Below are 20,907 nucleotides of genomic sequence, written 5' to 3' on the forward strand. Positions count from 1 at the left end.
TCATCACTTGCAAAGTCTGCATCAACGTAGGCAGCTACTGTCGCTTCCTTTGGCTTCCTTCCATAAACTAATCCCAATTGCTTCGTTGCTTGTAAATATCGTAGGACACGTTTGGCATGTTTCCAATGCTCATCTCCAGCAACGTCCTAGAACCTTGCCAAGCATCCAACGATGAAACGTATGTCCGGTCGTGAACCCATCAAGACATACATTAAGCTTCCGATGAGTTCACGGTAAGGGTGTGCACATTTTGTATCTTCTCGCTTCAACTGAAGAAGATTTTTAGATGAAATCGATGCTTTCTTTTTGCTCTATTGTGAATGAAATTCAAGATCGGAATGTGAAAAAGTAAGCGATTCCAGAATGATTGAACGTAAAACGAGTCAAAGACGAGTTAAAATCAGACATTAAATGCTATAAAATCATTTATGCTCTTAGCTAATAGAGATCTTTTTCTCTTCTACATCGAAACCTACGATTCGTTATCCTAGCGTTAAAAAGGGATTCTAAAATTCACGGTGGTTTGAAACAATGGATATTAAGGTTCGAAACCATCCAGCAATATATCTTCATAATTCAGTTACGTTAAGTGCTTCATCGATAATTGCTGGGAATGGGTATGCGCACTTAATACCCACTGAAACACACCACCGCTGGCCTTAAAACTCTCAACACTCGGCATTATTCGTGTCCCCTAGTAGTGAGTGGATGGAGCATGTGTGGTGCAGTTGCTTTCCTGGTGATGATATGATTAAAACTTTACAAGCATGTAAATACCCTTCGATAATCGGGTCAACGTTAACACAGACTAAGTAGGACTCAATCTACGATTAAAAACTACATCTGTCTCGCTGGTCTCGCCATCACTCGCCGTGACATACGGAGATAAAGCGTTGTCGCTAATTGGAATGTGTAGAAAAATAGCTCTTTAATTTCATTCTTCAAAAAAGTGGAACCATTAGCTTCAAACGACAATTCCCCCCAATTATATGTATGCTAGATATCGAATTTTTGAGACAGTCATTTCACAACTGGGAACTATAGATGTTTTCTTTGTTCTGTGTATTGTTTTTGTTTCCTTCAATTATTTTGCGTTTCAACTTCAATCGATTTGGTCCAAAAAGTTTGCAGTGTGTTTTTTTTCATAATTGAGACTAGATTGCTTTTTTGGCACCCACTAATAGTAGCTAATTTTTCGATTTTATTAAAGTGGAAGGTTGTAGTTGTATTAATTGCGCCATTTTAATATTCTACTCGCTAGTGATATTTCTAAAAAAACCTAGATTAAAACCTCATTTGACAGGGTGCAGTAGGAGCCTTTTTCATAGCTTAGCATCACCTTTTATATCCTCCAATCCAGGCGATACTCATCGGTTTTGAGAAGATGAGCTTGGACGTTCCATCCTTCGCATTGGGCCAGATTAAGGAACTCATTCCATTTATTCTGGATCTCCCAGTAACGGTCTCGCAGCTGACTCTTATCTTGCAAGTAAGAAGCTACGTAGAAATACGATTTGATGATGTCCAATGGCTTCACAGAGAAGTGCAGATACACCCCAACATAGTTTCTCGTTTCAGCAATAAGAAATTTCTCCCGCGAATCGAAACATGCAATCACATTCTCCAAGTCGTAACAATTCCGGTAGTATTTGGCTAACTCCCGGGCCGAACACCCAATTTTCACACGTGCCGTTAGAGTAACCGATTGGCCAATGGTAGCCCGCTCCAATTTGTTCACTTGTTCCGGTGAAAGCATCGTCCCGGATTTGAAATATTCCTCCAGGGCTATCAGATAGCGAGCTTCATTGAATGTGCGCAAACAGACAGCCTTTACTGCTTTTATATTCGCGTAAATGTGCATCAAGGTCAGAAAAGCGAACAGGCCATACAGTACTCTTTAAAAGGTGATCAAACCAGAATCTTATTAGATGTAACAGTCCATATTAAAAAAACTCACCTTTGATTTTGAATGTGTGTTAAAAAAAACAGTCCGACAAATGAAGCAATCAAATTGACACAGGTTTCCTGTGCACTATCTTTCGAAGCTACATCGGCTAGATTGCCACGAATGGCGTGATGTTGGGTGAGGGCGGATCGAGTTGCACCACCCGCCACTCCGACGATGGCCTTCATTGTTGTCGTTGCGCAAAGAATGAATGTGGACGCCTTTGGATAATACGGTAACACAAACAGATCTATCCCCATAGCCAAATCGTTCAGGATGTCCGCCCGAATGCGCCATTTTTTCGAATCCATATCTAGCTCGGTTCTAAAACGCAGGAAATTCAAATAACAAGTTACGAATACAAATACAGTCATACCCTTTCCACCAAGCAAACAGAATTCTGCCAAGGTGGCCCGCTCCGTCTTTGAGTACCCAAGTGACGGTCGCTGAGAGGGGATTCGCCACATTACTGCCAACTCCAACACCTTTCAGAATAGCGTGAGTGGTAAGTGTTCCTGTGTGAAAATAGATGTTTAAAACAATACAATTATCTCAGAATATATATTCCTTTGCTCACCACTTATGGTACTGCAGAAAGCCTGCAGGGTATCCCACTTTTGGTACGATAAATAGTCCCTACTAACACTATCCGGATAACCAGCCGGGAGGAAAAGATTCTGAAAGAATCGTTTTATGCTTATTCGCCTTCGGAAGGATGGTTTTTCGCCTTTCACATTCACCCAGACAACCGAATCTTGGTCTAGAAAACGGAAACGAGCAAAAATTTAGCATTGTATTTGTACGACAGTAACCGCAGGGCATTAAATATTAAACAAGCTAAGCCCTTTCGCTTCTCGGCACTTACTGTCTGGTGTCACGTAGAGAATTTCCTCTCCCGTGGAACCGTACTGTTCACGAAAGTGGATTTTCATTCCCTCGTCTGGTTCGTACTCGGGCAAATAAATGCGTGAGCGGATAATCTAACAACGGAAACAATACAACTATTGTCGGAAATTATTTCACTTATCTCTGCTTAATAATGAAAATGAGACAAAACGCGAAGAATAACAACAAGCAAATACACAAGTTTGCGTAGCGGTGTTGATTACAGGGGTACGACTAAAACGTCAAATCCCTCATATTGCCAGTGTACCCAATATTGCTGCGGTTTACTGACATTTTGGTTCAATCAATTACTGTTTACAACTCGGTCCGGTTATATAGTCGAATAGTGGCTAACTTTAAACTCCATGTTAAATGTGAACACCTCCATGTGAAACCGAAATATGAAAATCGCTCATGCAGTTAGAATAAAGCAGCGCATTTTTCGATTTCAATCCTCGTAAATGATATGTTGATAAACAAATGACGCCATATTGATTTTGATTTTGGGTAGCCTATATTCAATTGATGTCTAACCCCTGGTTGATTAGCCACATGTTACGTCATTATTGTTTTGACAAATCGAAGGGGTGGCTGCGTACTGTGGATGTTTATTGGATACATCTGTTCAAACACTGGAACAAGTTATCCCATCGTTTTGAGCCAGACGGAATATATTCGTTTATATTTTTTCATCTAAATCTGGGGTGAAATGGCGCATTTCACAACGAGTGATATTTGTTTGTTTCGACCACGTTGACTTAGCTTTGTTTACGAACTCAAAAATTTTACATTTCTCTACGAGACAACAAATTTTGCTCTAATTCTAGTACGCTGTAAATATTAACTTGAAAAAAATACATAGTACTAAAACCAATTCGATTTGAGCTTGAATTTTCCCGAAACGAGTTACTCGTTTCGAAATGCGAAATGCCACTCCTGGTTCAGTTCTAATAACAGTAGGGTAACACGGGGTGAGTTGGACATACGGGGTGATTTGGGCCACCCCTTTATCTCAAAAAGTACGGCTCAACTTGGATTTTTTATAATGTCATTTTCTTTTATTATTGAACCGTATGTAACTGACGTAAAAAAACTCTGGTAAAATTCGACAGGTGGGAGGAAACTGTAGCATGAACACACCAAGCACTTTGATTGTCAAAAATGTGAGTTTACCGATCGTGGTTTTGAGGTTTTTCCCACTTATTAAACAAACTTTTCGTGTATTGTGCAGTAAAGTTCTGTTCGTCTACAGAAGACGAACAATTTGATGTAGCAAAACTGTAAGTTTGATAACAATAAATTAAATTAATTGCATTTTAATTTTTGTATGTTGTGAGGGGTGACATGGACACGTTTCTGTGAGGTGAATTGGTCCTACAAGTTTGAGGCTTTTCTTTGATCTAATTATTCCAGATGTCACGGAATTACAAAAAGGGGTTGGGCAGACAACGTTGGAAGAAGTAGAAGCTTGAAAGAGCAACTCAGGCCATCAAGAACGGATTTTCTTTGACCAACAACGAATGTGTTTGAAAATGCTCGAACAACAGTGAAAAGTTTCATGCAGAATTTGAGATGATGTCAACCCAATTTTTCTGGTCTGGAATCTGGCCAAGACACCTGTTTTTTTTTTTATCTGTATTATAGTGACTTTCAACTCATTTGGCTGGTTCGTCACTCTTACTTCCATTTTTGGAAGAATGTCGGGAGTGAGAATTGAACTCGTGACCTTGAGCGTGAAAGGCATGGATGTTACCAATACGCCAGATCGCCTCCTAAGACACCTGGTATCGATCCCAAAACACTGTTACTGATTGTAATATTATCCCGAAATACTTTACATAAACATAAGTATGTTTTTTTTCGATGAAACACACACTGGACCAAATCACCCCACAAACGGTCCAAATCACCCCGCATCAAATTTTTATGCCCAAAGATCATCTCTTTTATTTTAAGATATATTTAGTAGTTTCAAGCTTGATATAATGATTAAACATTATTGATTGAGAGAAAACAAGTGTAGCTCAGTATACAATGAGACATTTTTTATTTAGACCGTATTGGTTTGGAAATATTAGGCGATTGGCTTAGGTGGTCCAAATTCCCCCCTTTTCCCCTACTCAATGAATTATTTGATGATATCCGGATTACATCCCGTGGTGTTAGTGTATCTACATCATATTGCCCCTCATAGAAGAGTGTTTCATTATTTTCTTTTCAACGGGGTTCACCATTCCCGTACTTGTTTTGTGTCTTCTTTAACCTTCTCAGACCCAAATTTTTTGACGTAGGACTACGTCTAACAGGAAGATATAGGGGGTGAAATGGAATTCTAGGCACTGAACAAGTAGGAAAAAATGCAAGATTTGAAACGCTTATAACTCGAGCATTTCTCAATAGATCGCAAAGGTTTTTGCATCAATTGATAGGAAATATATCTACGCATCTATCATAACGAATAACATTTCATTTTTCTTGAGATAAATAATTGAATAATTGTGAAATATCAAGCATTGTTAAAATGCACTATGTGCCCATTTTTGATTGGTCCATTTTGTGCTCCTCAAATCGTACCGACCAAAACGGGCAACCAGAACAGCAGCGAAATAGAATGAAGCACGATTGGAAAGGAAAAAGAAAAAAATGAACGAAACATTGGTCGCAGTCTCACACATGCGTAATTCTCGAGCCAGCCAGTCAGCTTAAAAATCCTAGCTCCGCTGCCGTAACGATCCATTCTTTGTGTGGACACCGACTGGACAACATCGTTGCTGGACGGGCTGGACGGCGAGGAATCGAGTGCCTTTCTCAAGGCAAGAGGGCGGAGGTAGTAGCGCTGGAGTAGAATAGAGTAGAGTTTTCAAAGGGCCTTTCTCAAGGCTAGAGACGAATGAACTGCAAAAGTTTAAAGTCTCTATAATACGATACCTTCCTTCCGTAACGATCATTCTCATTCAAACCGTACACCACATTGGTTCGCATCACAACACATCAACAAACCAACCCAAGCAGCCATGTCTGGACATGGTAAAGGAGGAAAAGTGAAGGGAAAGGCAAAATCCCGCTCGAACCGTGTTGATCTTGAGTTCCCCGCAAGGGTAGCTAGGCCGAGCGCGTTAGTACCAGTCCACCTAGCCGGCGTTATATAGTTTCGGCCGCCGAAGTGATCGAGTTAGCTGGCAAAGCTGCTCGCGACGATAAGAAAACCCGCATTCGGAACAGAACACATTCGGTTCGGTGGACATCAAGACAACAGGCAGTTGCAGCGAGTGGCGAGTGGCAAACGCAATCACAAAACGGCATCAGGTAGCAGAAGAAAAAAGTTTGTTCTTTATACAAACTGCTTTGGTGGTAAATCCAGAATAAGGCGGCATCGAGGGCGTTCGAAATGGTTTTTTTCAAAACCACGAGTACTAAGTTTTCTAAATTGGAACCATTCCATAAAACAAGGCGCTTTGCAGGGCCATTAAACCTTCCAAAAAAGAGTTTAGGAAATACAGTTCAATGCTTTCTAAAACAATATCCAAAATAATAATAAAACACAAATTGATTTTTTCATAATTTGTTTGCCAGGATATGATGAGTATGTGAATTTGGCAGTTGTTCTGAGCTTATTGATTTTCACCAACTCTTAAATTGCTTCTAGATTGAAAGTACAGTAATTTACACTTATCTCGACATTTAGCTAATTGGACGGACCTGTAATGCGACATATTTAGTTGGACATTTTTGTAAACATAGAGTTCGGGGTCCAAATTATGACTGCTCATTGAAAGCCGACACTGTACCACTGTTATCGCAAATGTTCAATTACAGGTTAAAATTACCTCCAATCCGATACTGAGTGGTGGTAATGCGACGTGCCATTGAATGTAATTTACTGTAAAATATGTCACAAGCTGGATGGGAAGAAATTTTCCAACGATGAAAGCTGTGGCGAGTGGCAAATGCAATCGCTAAACAGAAAGGTTTAGCCGAACAAGATGGGGATATCGAGTGATAACAAAACAATAAACTCTTTAGATTGAAGATAATTTTGTGATCCTGAAAAGGACCCTTTTTAGCCTGCATGTGAATCCAACGAGCGAACAAATCGTAATGAATGTATTTTTTTGCCATCGCTCCCTTTTAACGCTCATTCGTTCGTCTCGTTGGACTCGCCCCTCTGGCTGAGTCTGCCGATTTGTCTCTATCCTGTGAGTGTGTACCGCTAGAGTATAAAACACGCGGACCCCAAAAAAATATCTTATTTTCTTTCAAACCGTAAACCCGTGTGGTTGTACGGCATCGGCATCGTGGACGTAACAAAGGAGGACAAGTTAAGGGAAAGGCAAAGTCTCACTCGAACCGTGCAGGTCTCCAGTTCCCTGTTGATCGCATTCACTGATTGCTCCGCAAGGGTAACTAGGCCGAACGGATTGGTGTCGGAGCACCAGTATACCTAACAGGGATTATAGAGTTTCGGCCGTCAGAGTGCTCGAGTTGGCTTGCAAAGCTGCTCACGACAATCAGAAAACCCGCATCAAGAACAGAGCAGCTTCGGTTCGGCGCTCATCAAGGCAACAATTAGTTTCAGTGAGTGGCAAAGTGTTTCTCCGGCATGTCGCATTAAATGTAATTTACTGAACAACATGTCACAAGCTGGATGGGAAGAAATTTTCCAACTGTGAAAGCTGTGGCGAGTGGCAAACGCAATAGCTAAACAGGAAGGTTTAACCGAACAAGATGGGAATATCGAGTGATAACAAAAACACAACACTAAAGGTTCTTCTCAGAACCATCAACATATTCATAAAGAGTAAACAGTAAACTAATCCATTTTTCAGGTAGATAGGTAGGTATTCAAAAAAAAAAAATAGGTAGGTAGTTAGAAGAAAATAAAACAATATATTTAAAATATATATTTAACAAAAGCTGTCTCCTTTGTATAGTCCTACGTCACTCCGGTTATGTCCCCGACATTACCCACCCGTCTTTTTATTGTCTAAAAAAACCCTAGCTAGATAGGGGCTGTGGACGTTGATAATGCTGATGTTGAAAAAGTGGCCTCGTATCCTCAATCTGCACATTCTCTCATTGATCAGCCACCAGCCAATCACCCGTTTTTGCATCTCCCCCATCACGATGAAAGCTGTATCCAGTTCGTGTGTGTTGCCGCAGCTTTGGTAGATGGTATACCCACCTTGGAACGATCGCACCATCGAACCTTTCCAGCACACTTCCTGCAGTGCTACGATGTTGGAATTGCGGACTATATATTCCCGAAAGGAAATATTCCCTAAAGAATGGAACTCGCAAGAAAATTGAAAGACTTGCAGTTCCATGTTCCGAGTTTTCAATCTTTAGTCCGTGTTCTTTGCGTGGGTCTAGTCCTGTTTCAAATTTCTTTGTGAATTTTCCTGTGCGTTTAATTTTTACGGCTTGCAGGGCCTGCACCAACCCCCTGTTTCGCCGGAGAACCGTCGTGCACAGCTCTTTTTAGAGTCCCCGCTGACAGGATCCTATTAGGACCTAGTGAATTCGTCAATTATAAATGAAAATCATCCACAGATGCAGATCTCCTGCCTTATCATACGTTTACCGACAAACTTGTCTTCAAAACCAAACTTATATTTATCGGAAACATCTCCGTAACCCTTGGCTGTATAAACCTTTCGTGCAGGAAACTGTTTGAAGTTAAATTTAACATATGTTCCTTTGCCCATAAGAATGCATTCGTTGAATTCGCCCAACACCTTATCATACAGCTTTCGGGCTAGCGTTTTGTCGTAATGTTTGTTGTAGGTCCTACGATATATAAATCCCGCGAATGCTTATATCCCTAACTGCACTGCGAACAGCATCTGGCAACAATTGGCCACATCCACGTGCAAAAGTTCTGGATTCGATTTGAAAACCTTCGTCACACTCCAACGCAGTTTGCGGTCCACTGTAAAGCGGTCGAAATTGCAGGAGTTGTTGGTTGCAGACCCAACCCAAACACAACAAGAATTGGCAGAAACACTGGATGTGTCCCGCACAGAAATTGGGCATCGTTTGAAGCCATGTGAATAATCCAGATGCTCGAAAAAAAAGGTGCCACACAAAATGAGTGAAGAACAAATGGAGCATCGCAAAACCATTTGTGAAATGATTCTTTAACGGGACGAAGTTGATATTGATTTGATTTTCACGAAAAAAATTTTCTTAAGAATCCCAAGCGCAAATAGTCATGGTTCTGGTAGAGCCGGACCATCTCCTGCAATTGCAAATAATTTCGGCCGAAAGACGATGCTCTGAATGTAATGGGACGTGGAGAGTTTGGTGTATCACGAGATATTGGGTTGGAGAAAAAGAAATGTCGTATATTGACAATATATGGCACCACTTAAACATATCTTGTGTTCTACTTATCGCATTGGAGCTATTTAAAGACGACAATCTGTGCTACAAGTGTCGTTTTGACAGTGTTGTGATTGTCCTTTTCAGTCTCAAGTTATAGCGCGTTAAAGATGGAGTCCACCAAGAAAGAAATTCGCCATATTTTACGTTTTTACTACCTGCGAGGTAAAACTGTAACGAAGGCGGTCGAAAAAAATCGTGTAGTTTATGGACCCGATACTGTAACGATTCGCACAGCAAAGCGTTGGTTTGATCGATTTCGTTCTGGTGTAGTGGCTGTCGAAGATACACCCCGTACTGGTAGGCCAATCGTTGTGGAAACCGATAAAATCGTTGATATCATCCAAGTAGAACGGCATGTGAGCACTTGCTCGATTGGCCAGGAACTGGGTATAGACCATAAAACCGTTTGGAACCATTTGCAGAAGATTGGATTCCAAAAAAAGCTGGATGTATGGGTTCGTGTGGCACCCATACATCCAGCTTTTTTTTTACGCAAAAAAAATCTTTTAGACCGAATCAACGCATGCGATGCACTGCTGAAACGGAACGAACTCGATCCATTTTTGAAGAAGATGGTGACTGGTGATGAAAAGTGGATCACGTACGACAACTTAAAGCGCAAAAAGTCGTGGTCGAAGCGCGGTGAGCAGGCCCAAACCATCGCCAGGCCCGGATTGACGACCAGGAAGGTTTTGCTGTGTGTTTGGTGGGATTGGAAGGGAATCATCCACTATGAGCTGCTCAACTATGGCCAGACCCTCAACTCGGTTCTCTACTGTGAGCAGCTTGACCGTTTGAAGCAGGCGATTGACCAGAAGCGGCCAGAAATGATCAATAGGAATGATGTTGTTTTCCACCAGGACAACGCTCGGTCTCACACATCTTTGATGACCCGCCGGAAGCTACGGGAGCTCGGATGGGATGTCCTATTGCACCCACCGTATAGTCCGGACCTGGCTCCAAGTGATTATCATCTCTTCCGGTCCATGCAAAACGCTCTTTGTGATACTAAGTTGGCCTCAAAAGAAGCTTGCGAAAACTGGCTGTCTGAGTTTTTTTTTGCAAATAAGGAGGGGGATAATGAAGTTGCCTTCTAAATGGCAACAAGTTTGCGAACGAAACGGCGCATATTTGACCTCAATTGGATAATTTTAAGTATGTTAAATAAAGCGTCAAATTTCGATCAGAAATACGACATTTCTTTTTCTCCAACCCTATATTAAAACCGAGCGAATAGTGAATACTGATCGACAACAGTTGATAAATACACTTTACACTTTGAATTGATGAAAAAAGTCACAGGAGGGTTGTGTTCGAGACACGACCGCATATTTGACGTAGGATTCCGTTAGGCTATCTGTTGATTTTGGATATGTTGGAAAAATTACAACGGTGAGCTCTTTGATAATGATTTGGTGGCCCTGAAAATGGCCGTTTTGTTTGATTGTTCGGTATTGTTTGTTCACTCCACCAGTGTTTATCGAGTGATGATGATAGAAAGATGGTAAACAGTCGTTGGATGGTGCGTATCAGATAAAAGACCGAAGTGGAACGACATATGATGAAAACTGCCCTCTGTGATCCTAGACAAGATGCCTCCTGTGTTATGTATGGATGAAATGAAGAAAAAAAATCACCAATGTAATATAAGATAATTACCAATACCGAACACAATTATAATTTTTTCTCATCAGTAAAAACTTGTTACTTTAATATAGAGAAAACATATTTAAAATGGAAAAGGTAATTTTCTGTTAGAATTTTTACTTTCTGAGTGTTTATTCAACCCAATGCCCAAATTTTAACTGGACTAACAATAACACAACATACTATACTATATGTAGAGCATATGGGAAATCACTTTTTCTGATATTTCTTCACTTCTCCAATTTTCTCGCCGTATAAACTTTCCTTGGGTGAAAATGAACACAACAAAATAGACAGCTTAAACCGAACGACCAGTTCTCGAGCGGGAACACAACTTGGTTTTTATTTATGAAAATTGAAAAAATCGTTTCATATATCAAGTCATTTTTAACACAACTGCTACCATATACAATTTTACACTTACACTTGTGCTAAATTGTTCACAATACACGATCGGTCATTGATATGAAATTTCACGAAGGAACCAACATTAAAGTTCCAAATTTAAATTTTATTTGCTAGAATTAATTGTATCACTCACCTTACTTGCAATATAAAAATTCCCCCGACTTTCATATATTTGCCATGCCGAGTTCACCCGGGCACCTTGGTTTTGATGTCTCTGTTAGTGAACACTTTTCAGTGGGATCAAAAGCTCCACCTACTTTCATGTATTTGCAATGTCGATTTCTCCCAGGCAGCTTGGTTTTGATGTCTCTGTTAGGGATCCGCCGCATGATTTTTCAATTGTTCGATAGTTAGATTCATGACATACATTATTTTTTTCAATATAAAAAAATGTTATGTAGTGCCGAAAACGATTGACGCAAAAATTTAATCAATCCATCATGAAATGACTGAGTAATAAACGTTTGAAATTGGACAATTTTCACGATGTGCTCGATTTTCGATTTTCAATTTGTACCCCTATATGTTCCCGAAAGACGTAATCCTACGTCAAAAAGACTAGAAGGGGCCCGAAGACGCCCCTTTAAATAAGTTTTATTTAAAGATAATCCACAATTCGTTTGAGAGATGGGTGAAACGTATAGAATCAAATTGGAATCATGTCGAATAAAATATTTTGAGGTTTTCCTGAAAGTTCTGCGTTTTCTCCATCGATGAAACCGGACAATTTAAACTTGCACACCTGATAAACCGGATACCTGGGGTTAGGTATTGTTGTCAATATGCGTTAATAGAAAGTGTGAAACTATTCGTTCTGCTGTGGATCTCATAAATCCAAATCCACGCCGGAAGAATGTATTTTTTTACAAATAACAAATTCTTCAAAACTATACCTAATTGTTCCAATTACTTATGTGTAGTGGCATTATTACGATAAGATGGAATATGAAAATGAAATAATTGACACTGTGCATATTCTGATGCCAGAGAATCAATATTGACACTGTGCATATTCTGATGCCAGAGAATCACACTTAAAGAAGCGTGTTAATAACCTGCAGAGAGAGTAGAGGAATAGTTGCTCCATGCAATTGATGTTCCCGTTTAATCTGTACTATTTTACTTTAACTTTATCACATTTATGTGTAACATTTAGTTTTACCACTACACTGCATGCCGACAAAATATTTGCATGTTTGCAACATCGCATATTCAATTTCAAAATAATATGTTTTGATAGCAAACGCTTGAAGATCATGCACATCATATGAAACTCCCACATATCAACCGAGAGTGGATATACCAAAATGAACAACAAATCGTCTGCCAATGTGCTATTATCCCCTGTAGTAAATTAGCACCCAATTATTCATGGTAATTGAAGGCCAGAGAAGTCTGTGTGTGGGTGGCGTCTTATTATGACTTCTTAAACACGAGTCCAACCAACAATATCGTGTTTTTTTTCTTCGCTTCACATAAGCAGAAGCGCTCCCATATTTACTGAGTGATCTCTTGAGGGTGCATGATTCTGACTAGTTTTGCAAATTTACATACAGTAGTATTCGTCATTTTGTAAAGCAGTTTAAATATCGTCAATTATTGGCGTGTTTTGTTCTGAGGAGACGGCAAAATTAAGCAATTATCAGGTCGTTTGCTTATTTTGCGTACCTCAAGTAGAACAAACACGAGAGGAGAGAATAAAAATAATTACTAAAGACTCTATTAATGTGGGAAGAGTTTCGCAATTTTCTTGAACAAATTCGGTCCTGTTTGTTCCACTTACCCTTAGGTGGAGTGAGTACTACAGGTTTCATTCTATATCCACAACATGTGTCGCAATTATTGCATGGAAAATACGTACTTCGCTGTTTGTGTCTGCTCCCTGAATCTGTTAATGAAGCAGTTATTCCAACATATTTTTTGCCATTTTTTAAGTTTCATGCTCGTTCTATAATGTGTATCTGGTATCTAAAAAAGGTTAAAAGCAGAAAAATTGAAGAATATGTGAAATACATCATTTGATTTTTCTTAGTGAAATTACATTAGAAACCAAAGTAATTATTTTTTCAATCAAATATAATTCCAATAATTCCAACAATTCTTCCACGTTGTAATTTTTACATTTAGGATTAACATATAAACAAACACTTGTCTGAAGAATTAGAGAATGAGACCATAGCACTCCAGCAGCAATTTGGTAATGCCACAGGACCAAAACGTTTGTAAACCGATCAAGTCGCTATAGTAAGCGAGAATTCGATTATACTCGAAATTATGTTTTCACAGAAATGATCGATGAAATGTCTCCTGTAGTTCATCTCACTTCTTTGCACCACGGAAAAAAGAAACAACAGATTAATCGCAATCCTCCTAGAACAACTTCGGCATGAGGCGTTGACCTGAAGTCCAGAGAGTCTGTGACTCATGACATTAATGCTGATTCTATACCCATTAAATTTCATCCTACGAGTCTTGGATAGACGAACGTCACGTAGGCAGAATCATTAGCAGTAGAAGAGAATTGCTTCTTCAGTCTAAACTCAAAGTTGCTGTATCGCCATAGTGCAAAAAAAAACTTAGACAGCTGATTTGGATTATGTTATTTTGTTTTGCACCGGTTATCGCAGACTTGTCCTTTTCTCGCTAGCATTCTAGCTTAAATGAAGACTTAATTTTGTTTTTTTATTGTGTCGGCTCTGATTAATGAAAGTTAATCTTTTCCGTAAGACAAAAAGTGGTTGATATTAATAGTAGTACCATTACGAGGCATTTATATTTGCAATTGAACTGTTTCATTGAAAAAGTGAATATGATGTCGCATTGTCAGAGAAAAAAATCCAGTGGAACAAAGTTAAACTTTTCAGATTACGACAGAAAATTACCTGGACATCTAATACATTATTAAAAAGCTGACTTTCAAGTGCATTTGTCAGCTTTTCGGAACGAATGAAAACATACCCGGATTCTGTTAATCCAATTTCAGTCGTTCAACTTGTGTGCAAAATTTGCAACCCACGATCCTTGTGACTCATTGATTGATTGACTTCTACTATAGTGCCACCTTCACCTATTAGGCTGGAATACACTCATTTCAACATCTTATCATGGTGACTCGCCAATTTCAAGCAACATTTACAAGTTTCCTTATAGATTAATCTCCTGTAGCACAAAATTAACGTGTGGCTTCTACTTCGCGCACCACGAAAAGGTCAACGAACAAAAAGATCGCCTCTCTTTGGCGATTGGCGAGAGAAACTGGTCAGCAACGGACTACCCAAAGACGGTCAACGGTCGTAGGTGTCAACGAAACATCCAACGTAATTTTGCACTCCGAGGCTAACGTTCTGGAACAATTATAATTCTCGCTGGGAAGTCAAAAAACCCAAAATTGCTATGGACACTTCTGACAAGTGCGTGATTGGACGCGGATGTGATATTGTGAGCGAGCAATTCGTTTCAGTATGACCAAAATTTTATTTTATTTCTGTAGTCACAGCAGTGTATTTTGAGCGATGTAAATGTCGAAAGCGATCTTTTTTTATGCGCTTATACGGATGTTCGCTCTGTTGTGTCTACTACAATTCCAATAAGATAACGTAATGTTGTCCGCACGACAAAAAGAGGTCTGAACCACCCACTCTCCGATGATACTAGAACATTTATTATTGCGCCTCTGTTTGAGGCTTATTGGAACGAATAGTTAATATATCCTATAAATCGTTGCACCGATAGCAAAGAAAACATGCTACAATAAAATAATGTGGTTGATCACGCGAGAGTCTCTTGTCATGGATGTAGATATTCGTACATTTGGAGCGAATCGAAATGACACGTGCGATGCGAGCCCACGCTCATGGATTTTATTCACAATGGAATGATTCGATGAAGCTCGAAAAAAAACACAGACATTTAATGAATAATAACAATTCACGAGATTGGTTTTTCTCTTGTACGACTTCGAGAACCATAGCTAGGCTTCGAGGCGTTCAATTAGGTGATTCTGAGAATACAGCCCTGTATTCTGACAGCTGTCAAAACTGAATGTCATTCAATTTGTGATAGGCTTTCCATCTCACATCGTTCGATGACCGAACAAGTAGCGAACTTGTTACCGGTTTTGCTGGTTTCCAAAAGAGGTAATTCTGTTGCGACTACGAGTAGATATGGGTTTTTTTGAGCGAAAAGTTCCCGAATCGCGTATTTTTGTGATTTGGTGATGTCAACCGACCGCTGGGATTAACGTCAATCTATCCAGGGGGGGGGGGGGGAAGTTTATCGATCTGGATCATATTCGGAAGCTTATGCATGGGATTTTTAACATACCTCAATAGTTTCGAAGTTATATTACTTTTTGAGCACGCGGTGGATCAATGAGGATGACGATTTTGAGGATCTTTAATTCTTTAAAACTTGACATAGAAACACCGAACTAGCAAATATCGAATTATTACTTTTTATCATTACTTTACGAATTATTACGATTATACTTCAAGAAAAAATATGTGTTTCGTAACTTACTTCAAAAATTAACATATTTCTTTTATTACAAATTCTGAAAATTCGTCATATGCGTTTTATGGCAACATTTTTGGATTCCTTGTCGAATTATATTCTGATTTCATGTACATATGTCTATCTAAACAGCCATTCCATGCCAAACCTAGATGGTGATTCTCAGATTTTCGTCAAAAGTGGTAATTTTGTTCTTGATCGCAAAAAATTAAACCCGTATTTTTTTAGTTTTTATTAGTTGCTTTTTGAATGCACCGTTAACACGCTGAGTCCCGAATTTTTCATGCTGCGCTTTCCATTCAGTGTGCATCAAGAGCGTTTGCACAATGTCAGTGTCGGTTCCAGCTCTCAAAGATGCTTATTTTAAGTTTAAAATTAAGATTGGTTTCATCATTGTAATTAACTTAGATTTTTGCAAAGCTATAAATTAATCTCAATTGTAATTGATGTAATTGATCGCGTTCGGGAGATTAAATATCTTGGCGTGATTATTGATGACAAACTCAAGTTCAATATTCACATTGACAATGTCATCAAGAAAATTGCCAAGAAGTATGGAATCTTATGCCGATTGAAAAACGATTTAACTATTTGCAGCAAAATACAGCTATACAAATCAATCATCTCTCCTCATTTAGACTTTTGTTCTTCCATATTATTTTTAGCCAATAAATAATACACAAATATCGAGATTACAACGTTTGCAGAATAGAATAATGCGGTTGATCCTAAAATGTAATAGATTCACTTCCTCATCTTTGATGCTGGACACTCTAAAATGGTTATCCGTGAAGCAAAGAATTGTCTATTTAACTATGGTGTTCATTTTTAAAGTAGTTAATGGTTTGCTGCCTCGATATTTGTGTGATCGAGTTGAAAGAGGAAGTGATTTCCATAGATATAACACTAGAAACGCGAATGAATTAAGAACACCTAATTTCTTGTCATGTGCTTCACAAAATTCGTTGTACTTCAAAGGAATAGATGTTTTCAACTCGATGCCAAGACATATTAAATGCGCAACAACACTTACAGAATTTAAGAGGCACTGTATTTCACACGTGAAAGCTGTCTTTAGTTAACAGTCGAACGATTTTTTTTTAAATTTTATGACGAAGATTTTTATTGACGAAGTTTTATACGAACGGATAACTAATGTGGACAATTTTTTGTAGTTTGTTTTAATATTTTCAATTAACCTGACGAAGTTTTTTAACGGATTATATTATGTAGACTATTTAATTTTTTTAAATTATCTTTTTTTTTAAATTTGTATTGATCTCTATTATGTCTGTCATGATCTGGTGATGATGGACTATTTTTATTTTTATTTTGTTGTTTTTATAGTTGTATTAGTTGAAAAAAATAAATAAAAGTAGTCTACAAAAGTTTGAGCGTCGCGCGCGTGGCACAGATATAAAGGATATTAAATTGAAAGATTTTGAGGGGCCGGTCTAGGAATTTTTCGTAAAGGAAATTTTCTCGATTTCTCTGAATGAGGATATTCATAGTCAATCCAAAACAAGGGCCTCGTCGGGACCGTATCGGCTCTGTGGCGGACATGACTGAGTATTGGCATGTCTTTTGACAGTGCAATTTTTTTTTGAACTTATATCTGTGAATAAAATCAGTGCTTTTTTTTGTGTTTGCTATACTGATTTCAATGTTGAGAAAAAATAAATAAATTATCTTTTAGATAACTCGTCTTGCTCAAACCTCTGTAGGGGAAGGAGGCGGGACCATCATCATCATCAATAATTTGATGCATTTTTTTTTCAATTCATGTGTAATATTGGTATACTTTCTGGCTTTTTGGTATCAGAAAAAAGGAGATTGTTGTCCAAGACACGACCACATTGTTGACGTAGAGCTGCGCTGTTATTATATTCAAGTCGCTTGTTAATAACTTCGGGTATTATTTTTGAATGCTGCGAAATTTTAGAAATAACTGTTTGGTAGAATTGTAGAATCTGTAGAATCTGTTAACGATAATTGCTGGATCTTTCATTCTTGCCCTTGCAGAACAATACACAAGCTGATCGCATGACGCACTTATATACTTGTTGCACCAGCACCATTATTCCACAACTCATAACTACATCAATCTTTCTTTGGCATTTCTATTCATTGCTATTTTCAAAAGAAACGCTTCTGTTGATACTGCAGGCCTCGAAAAAAGTTGCATTATTTTCCCATGCTCGAGATGAGCGCAGCTGTTATCCTTAGTGGAGAAAATTTTGCTACTGGCAAGCGAAACCCAATCACATATAAAATTCTATCCGAGATTTACTTCTTGGTGACTAAATAAACTAAATAAACTCTTTCTGTTGATCTCAATAACCTCGGAAAGAGTTCACATTGCTTCATTATGATCAATATAAGTGCAAATGTCATCCTTGTTGAAGGTAGTTTTGTGATTGGCACGCAAACTCAAATAACTCACAACACTCCAGCATGACATTCACTATGGCTTAACATTCCTCAAATAATTATGTGGCGCACAATCTTAACGCCTGCTTCGCTATAGCGTTAGTTGAATGTATTGATACAATGTCAAAGGCACCAACGAAGCTCTTATGATGATGGAAAACAAGCGATGTTAACTGCTGAGTAGGGCCTTTGATTCTGTTTCAATAGAGGTATTGTCAGAAAAATTACACTCTCGGGGTCTGCTGCCTCTTTTGAATAATATGTTATATAAATTGCTTTGTGAGAAACATTTGAACTTTTCTCACGGAGATTCGGCAGTATGTCGGGTCTCTTACATGGGCCTCCCCCAGGGCTCATGTTTAAGCCCCCTTTTGTACAACTTCTATGTAAGCGACATCGACAATTGCCTTACACAAAATTGCAGCCTAAGACAACTTGCAGATGATGAAGTGGTGTCTGTCGTAGGATCAAATGAATCCGACCTGCAAAAACCCTTACAAGATACTTTGAACAATTTTTCAACCTGGGCCATTGGGCTAGGGATCGATTTCTCCACGGAGAAAACAGAGATGGTCGTCTTTTCTAGGAAGCATAGACCAGCAAAACCAAAGCTTCAACTTTTGGGTAAACCGATCACTCATGCTATGTCATTCAAGTATCTTGGGGTATGGTTCGACTCCAAATGTACTTGGGGGACCCATATTAGGTATCTGAGTAAAAAATGCCAACAAAGAATAAACTTTCTCCGTACAATTACCGGCACCTGGTGGGGAGCCCATCCTGAAGATCTTATAATGTTGTATCGAACAACTATTCTCTCAGTGATGGAATATGGCAGTTTCTGTTTTCAATCAGCTGCCAAAACACACCTCATTAAACTCGAGCGAATTCAGTATCTTTGTCTCCGTATTGCGTTGGGATGTATGCCCTCAACGCATACCATGAGTCTCGAGGTTTTGGCAGGCGTACTCCCGCTAAAAGATCGCTTCAATTTATTATCTCTTCGGTTCTTCATCCGGTGTAAGGTTATGAACCCATTGGTGATCAGAAATTTTGAGCAGCTGATCGGGCTAAATTTTCATTCTGGATTCATGACTTCATATCATGAATTCATCTCCATGCAGGTTGATTCTTCTTCGTATATTCCCAACCGTGTTTGTTTGCCTGACTACATCAATTGCTCTGTACATTTTGATCTGTTCATGAAGGAGAAAATCCATGGAATTCCAGATTATCATCGATCGGGGATCGTTCCTACGATCTTCAATGCAAAGTATGGGCGTATCAATTGTGTTAATATGTACTTTACTGATGGGTCCTCTATGAATGAGTCAACAGGATTTGGAGTGTTCAACGAATTTTTCAGCACCTCCCACAGTCTTCGGAATCCTTGCTCAGTGTATATTGCTGAATTGGCAGCAATACACTGGGCGCTGGACAGCGTCGCCTCACGACCTGTTGAACACTATTACATTGTAACGGATAGTCTTAGTTCTGTCGAAGCTATCCGTTCAGTGAGGCCGGAAAAGCACTCGCCGTACTTCCTTGAGAGAATACGAGAAATTTTGAGTGCTTTATCCAGACGCTGTTATGTCATCACCTTTGTTTGGGTCCCTTCACATTGCTCAATTCCGGGTAATGAGAGGGCTGACTCATTAGCAAAGGTGGGTGCGATTGAAGGCGATATTTATCAGCGTCAAATCGCCTTCAATGAATTTTACTCTTTAGTCCGTAAAAATACAATCGCTAACTGGCAACGCAAATGGAACGAAGATGAATTGGGCCGGTGGCTCCACTCAATTATCCCTAAGGTTAGCCTCAAACCATGGTTCAAAAGTCTGGACTTGAGTCGGGACTTTATTCGAACCTTCTCCCGACTCATGTCCAATCACTGTTCGTTAGACGCGCTACTTTTTCGTTTTAATCTTGCCGACAGCAATCTCTGCGTTTGTGGCCATGGTTACCACGACATCGAACACGTTGTTTGGTCGTGCGAGTTGTATCTTGTCGCCAGATCGAATTTAGAAAACTCGAGGCCTCGAGGCTCGAGGAAAGCAACCCAATGTGCCGGTGAGAGATGTGTTGGCTCGGCTAGATCTTGATTATATGTCCCAAATATATGTTTTCCTTAAAGCTATCGATCTTCGAGTGTGATTGTTCTTACATCCTTTACCCCTCCTTTTCGTCCTTCGCGAGCTATCGGTTCCCTTCCTACTAACATTAGAATAAGTTAAATTGTGAATACATATTAGATGTAAGGATAGTTTTAAGAATTGAGTGTGAAGTGTGAGTGTGAATGAGAATGTGAATGTAAATGCGAGTGTGAGTGTGAACATTGCTACAATATCCTTACATCCCATCCTTTTCCCAATCAAAGTGTGTCACCCTTCTAATCTCGAGTCGACCGCGAGTAATCGGTTTCCTATTTTATTAACCATAGAATTAAGGAAACATGTTAATATTTTATAGTAAAAATATATTTAAGAGCGTGGCTCCTTTAAACCTATGTAACTGAGCCTGTAAAAATAAACGGATTAATAAAAAAAAACTGCTGAGTCTGAGTATTTGCGTCAGCAGAGATCCAGATCCGAAACGAAGACAAGCGATATTCATTGCTTCGTATCTTGAATGATGCTGGAAGTTTGCCCCGGGGAGATCCAATATTTATACTCTAGGCAAATATTCGATCTTCGTTC

General features: G+C 39.1%; 1 protein-coding gene across 1 annotated transcript; it reads right to left on the reverse strand.

The window, feature by feature from the left end:
• Positions 1 to 356: 356 nt before the first annotated feature.
• Positions 357 to 3,049, reverse strand: LOC129776372 (RUS family member 1). The gene is made up of 5 exons (XM_055781967.1): positions 2,811 to 3,049; positions 2,523 to 2,705; positions 2,322 to 2,460; positions 1,958 to 2,269; positions 357 to 1,895 (listed from the first exon to the last, which is right to left on the reverse strand). Exons 1-5 carry the CDS (start codon positions 2,875 to 2,877, stop codon positions 1,343 to 1,345), a joined length of 1,254 nt encoding a protein of 417 aa, XP_055637942.1. The 5' UTR covers positions 2,878 to 3,049; the 3' UTR covers positions 357 to 1,342.
• Between the last annotated feature and the right edge of the window lie 17,858 nt (positions 3,050 to 20,907).

This window comes from Toxorhynchites rutilus, chromosome 3, assembly GCF_029784135.1.
Source record: "Toxorhynchites rutilus septentrionalis strain SRP chromosome 3, ASM2978413v1, whole genome shotgun sequence".
NCBI classification, from domain to species: Eukaryota; Metazoa; Arthropoda; class Insecta; order Diptera; family Culicidae; genus Toxorhynchites; species Toxorhynchites rutilus.

Excerpts from the sequence above, each read along its gene's own strand:
- LOC129776372 (XM_055781967.1), bottom strand. The coding sequence starts at position 2,877 with ATGAAAATCCACTTTCGTGAACAGTACGGTTCCACGGGAGAGGAAATT. Across the intron at positions 2,461-2,522 it reads TTTCTGCAGTACCATAAGTG|GAACACTTACCACTCACGCT; the intron begins GTGAGCAAAGGA and ends ATTTTCACACAG. Across the intron at positions 2,270-2,321 it reads CTGTTTGCTTGGTGGAAAGG|AACCGAGCTAGATATGGATT; the intron begins GTATGACTGTAT and ends CCTGCGTTTTAG.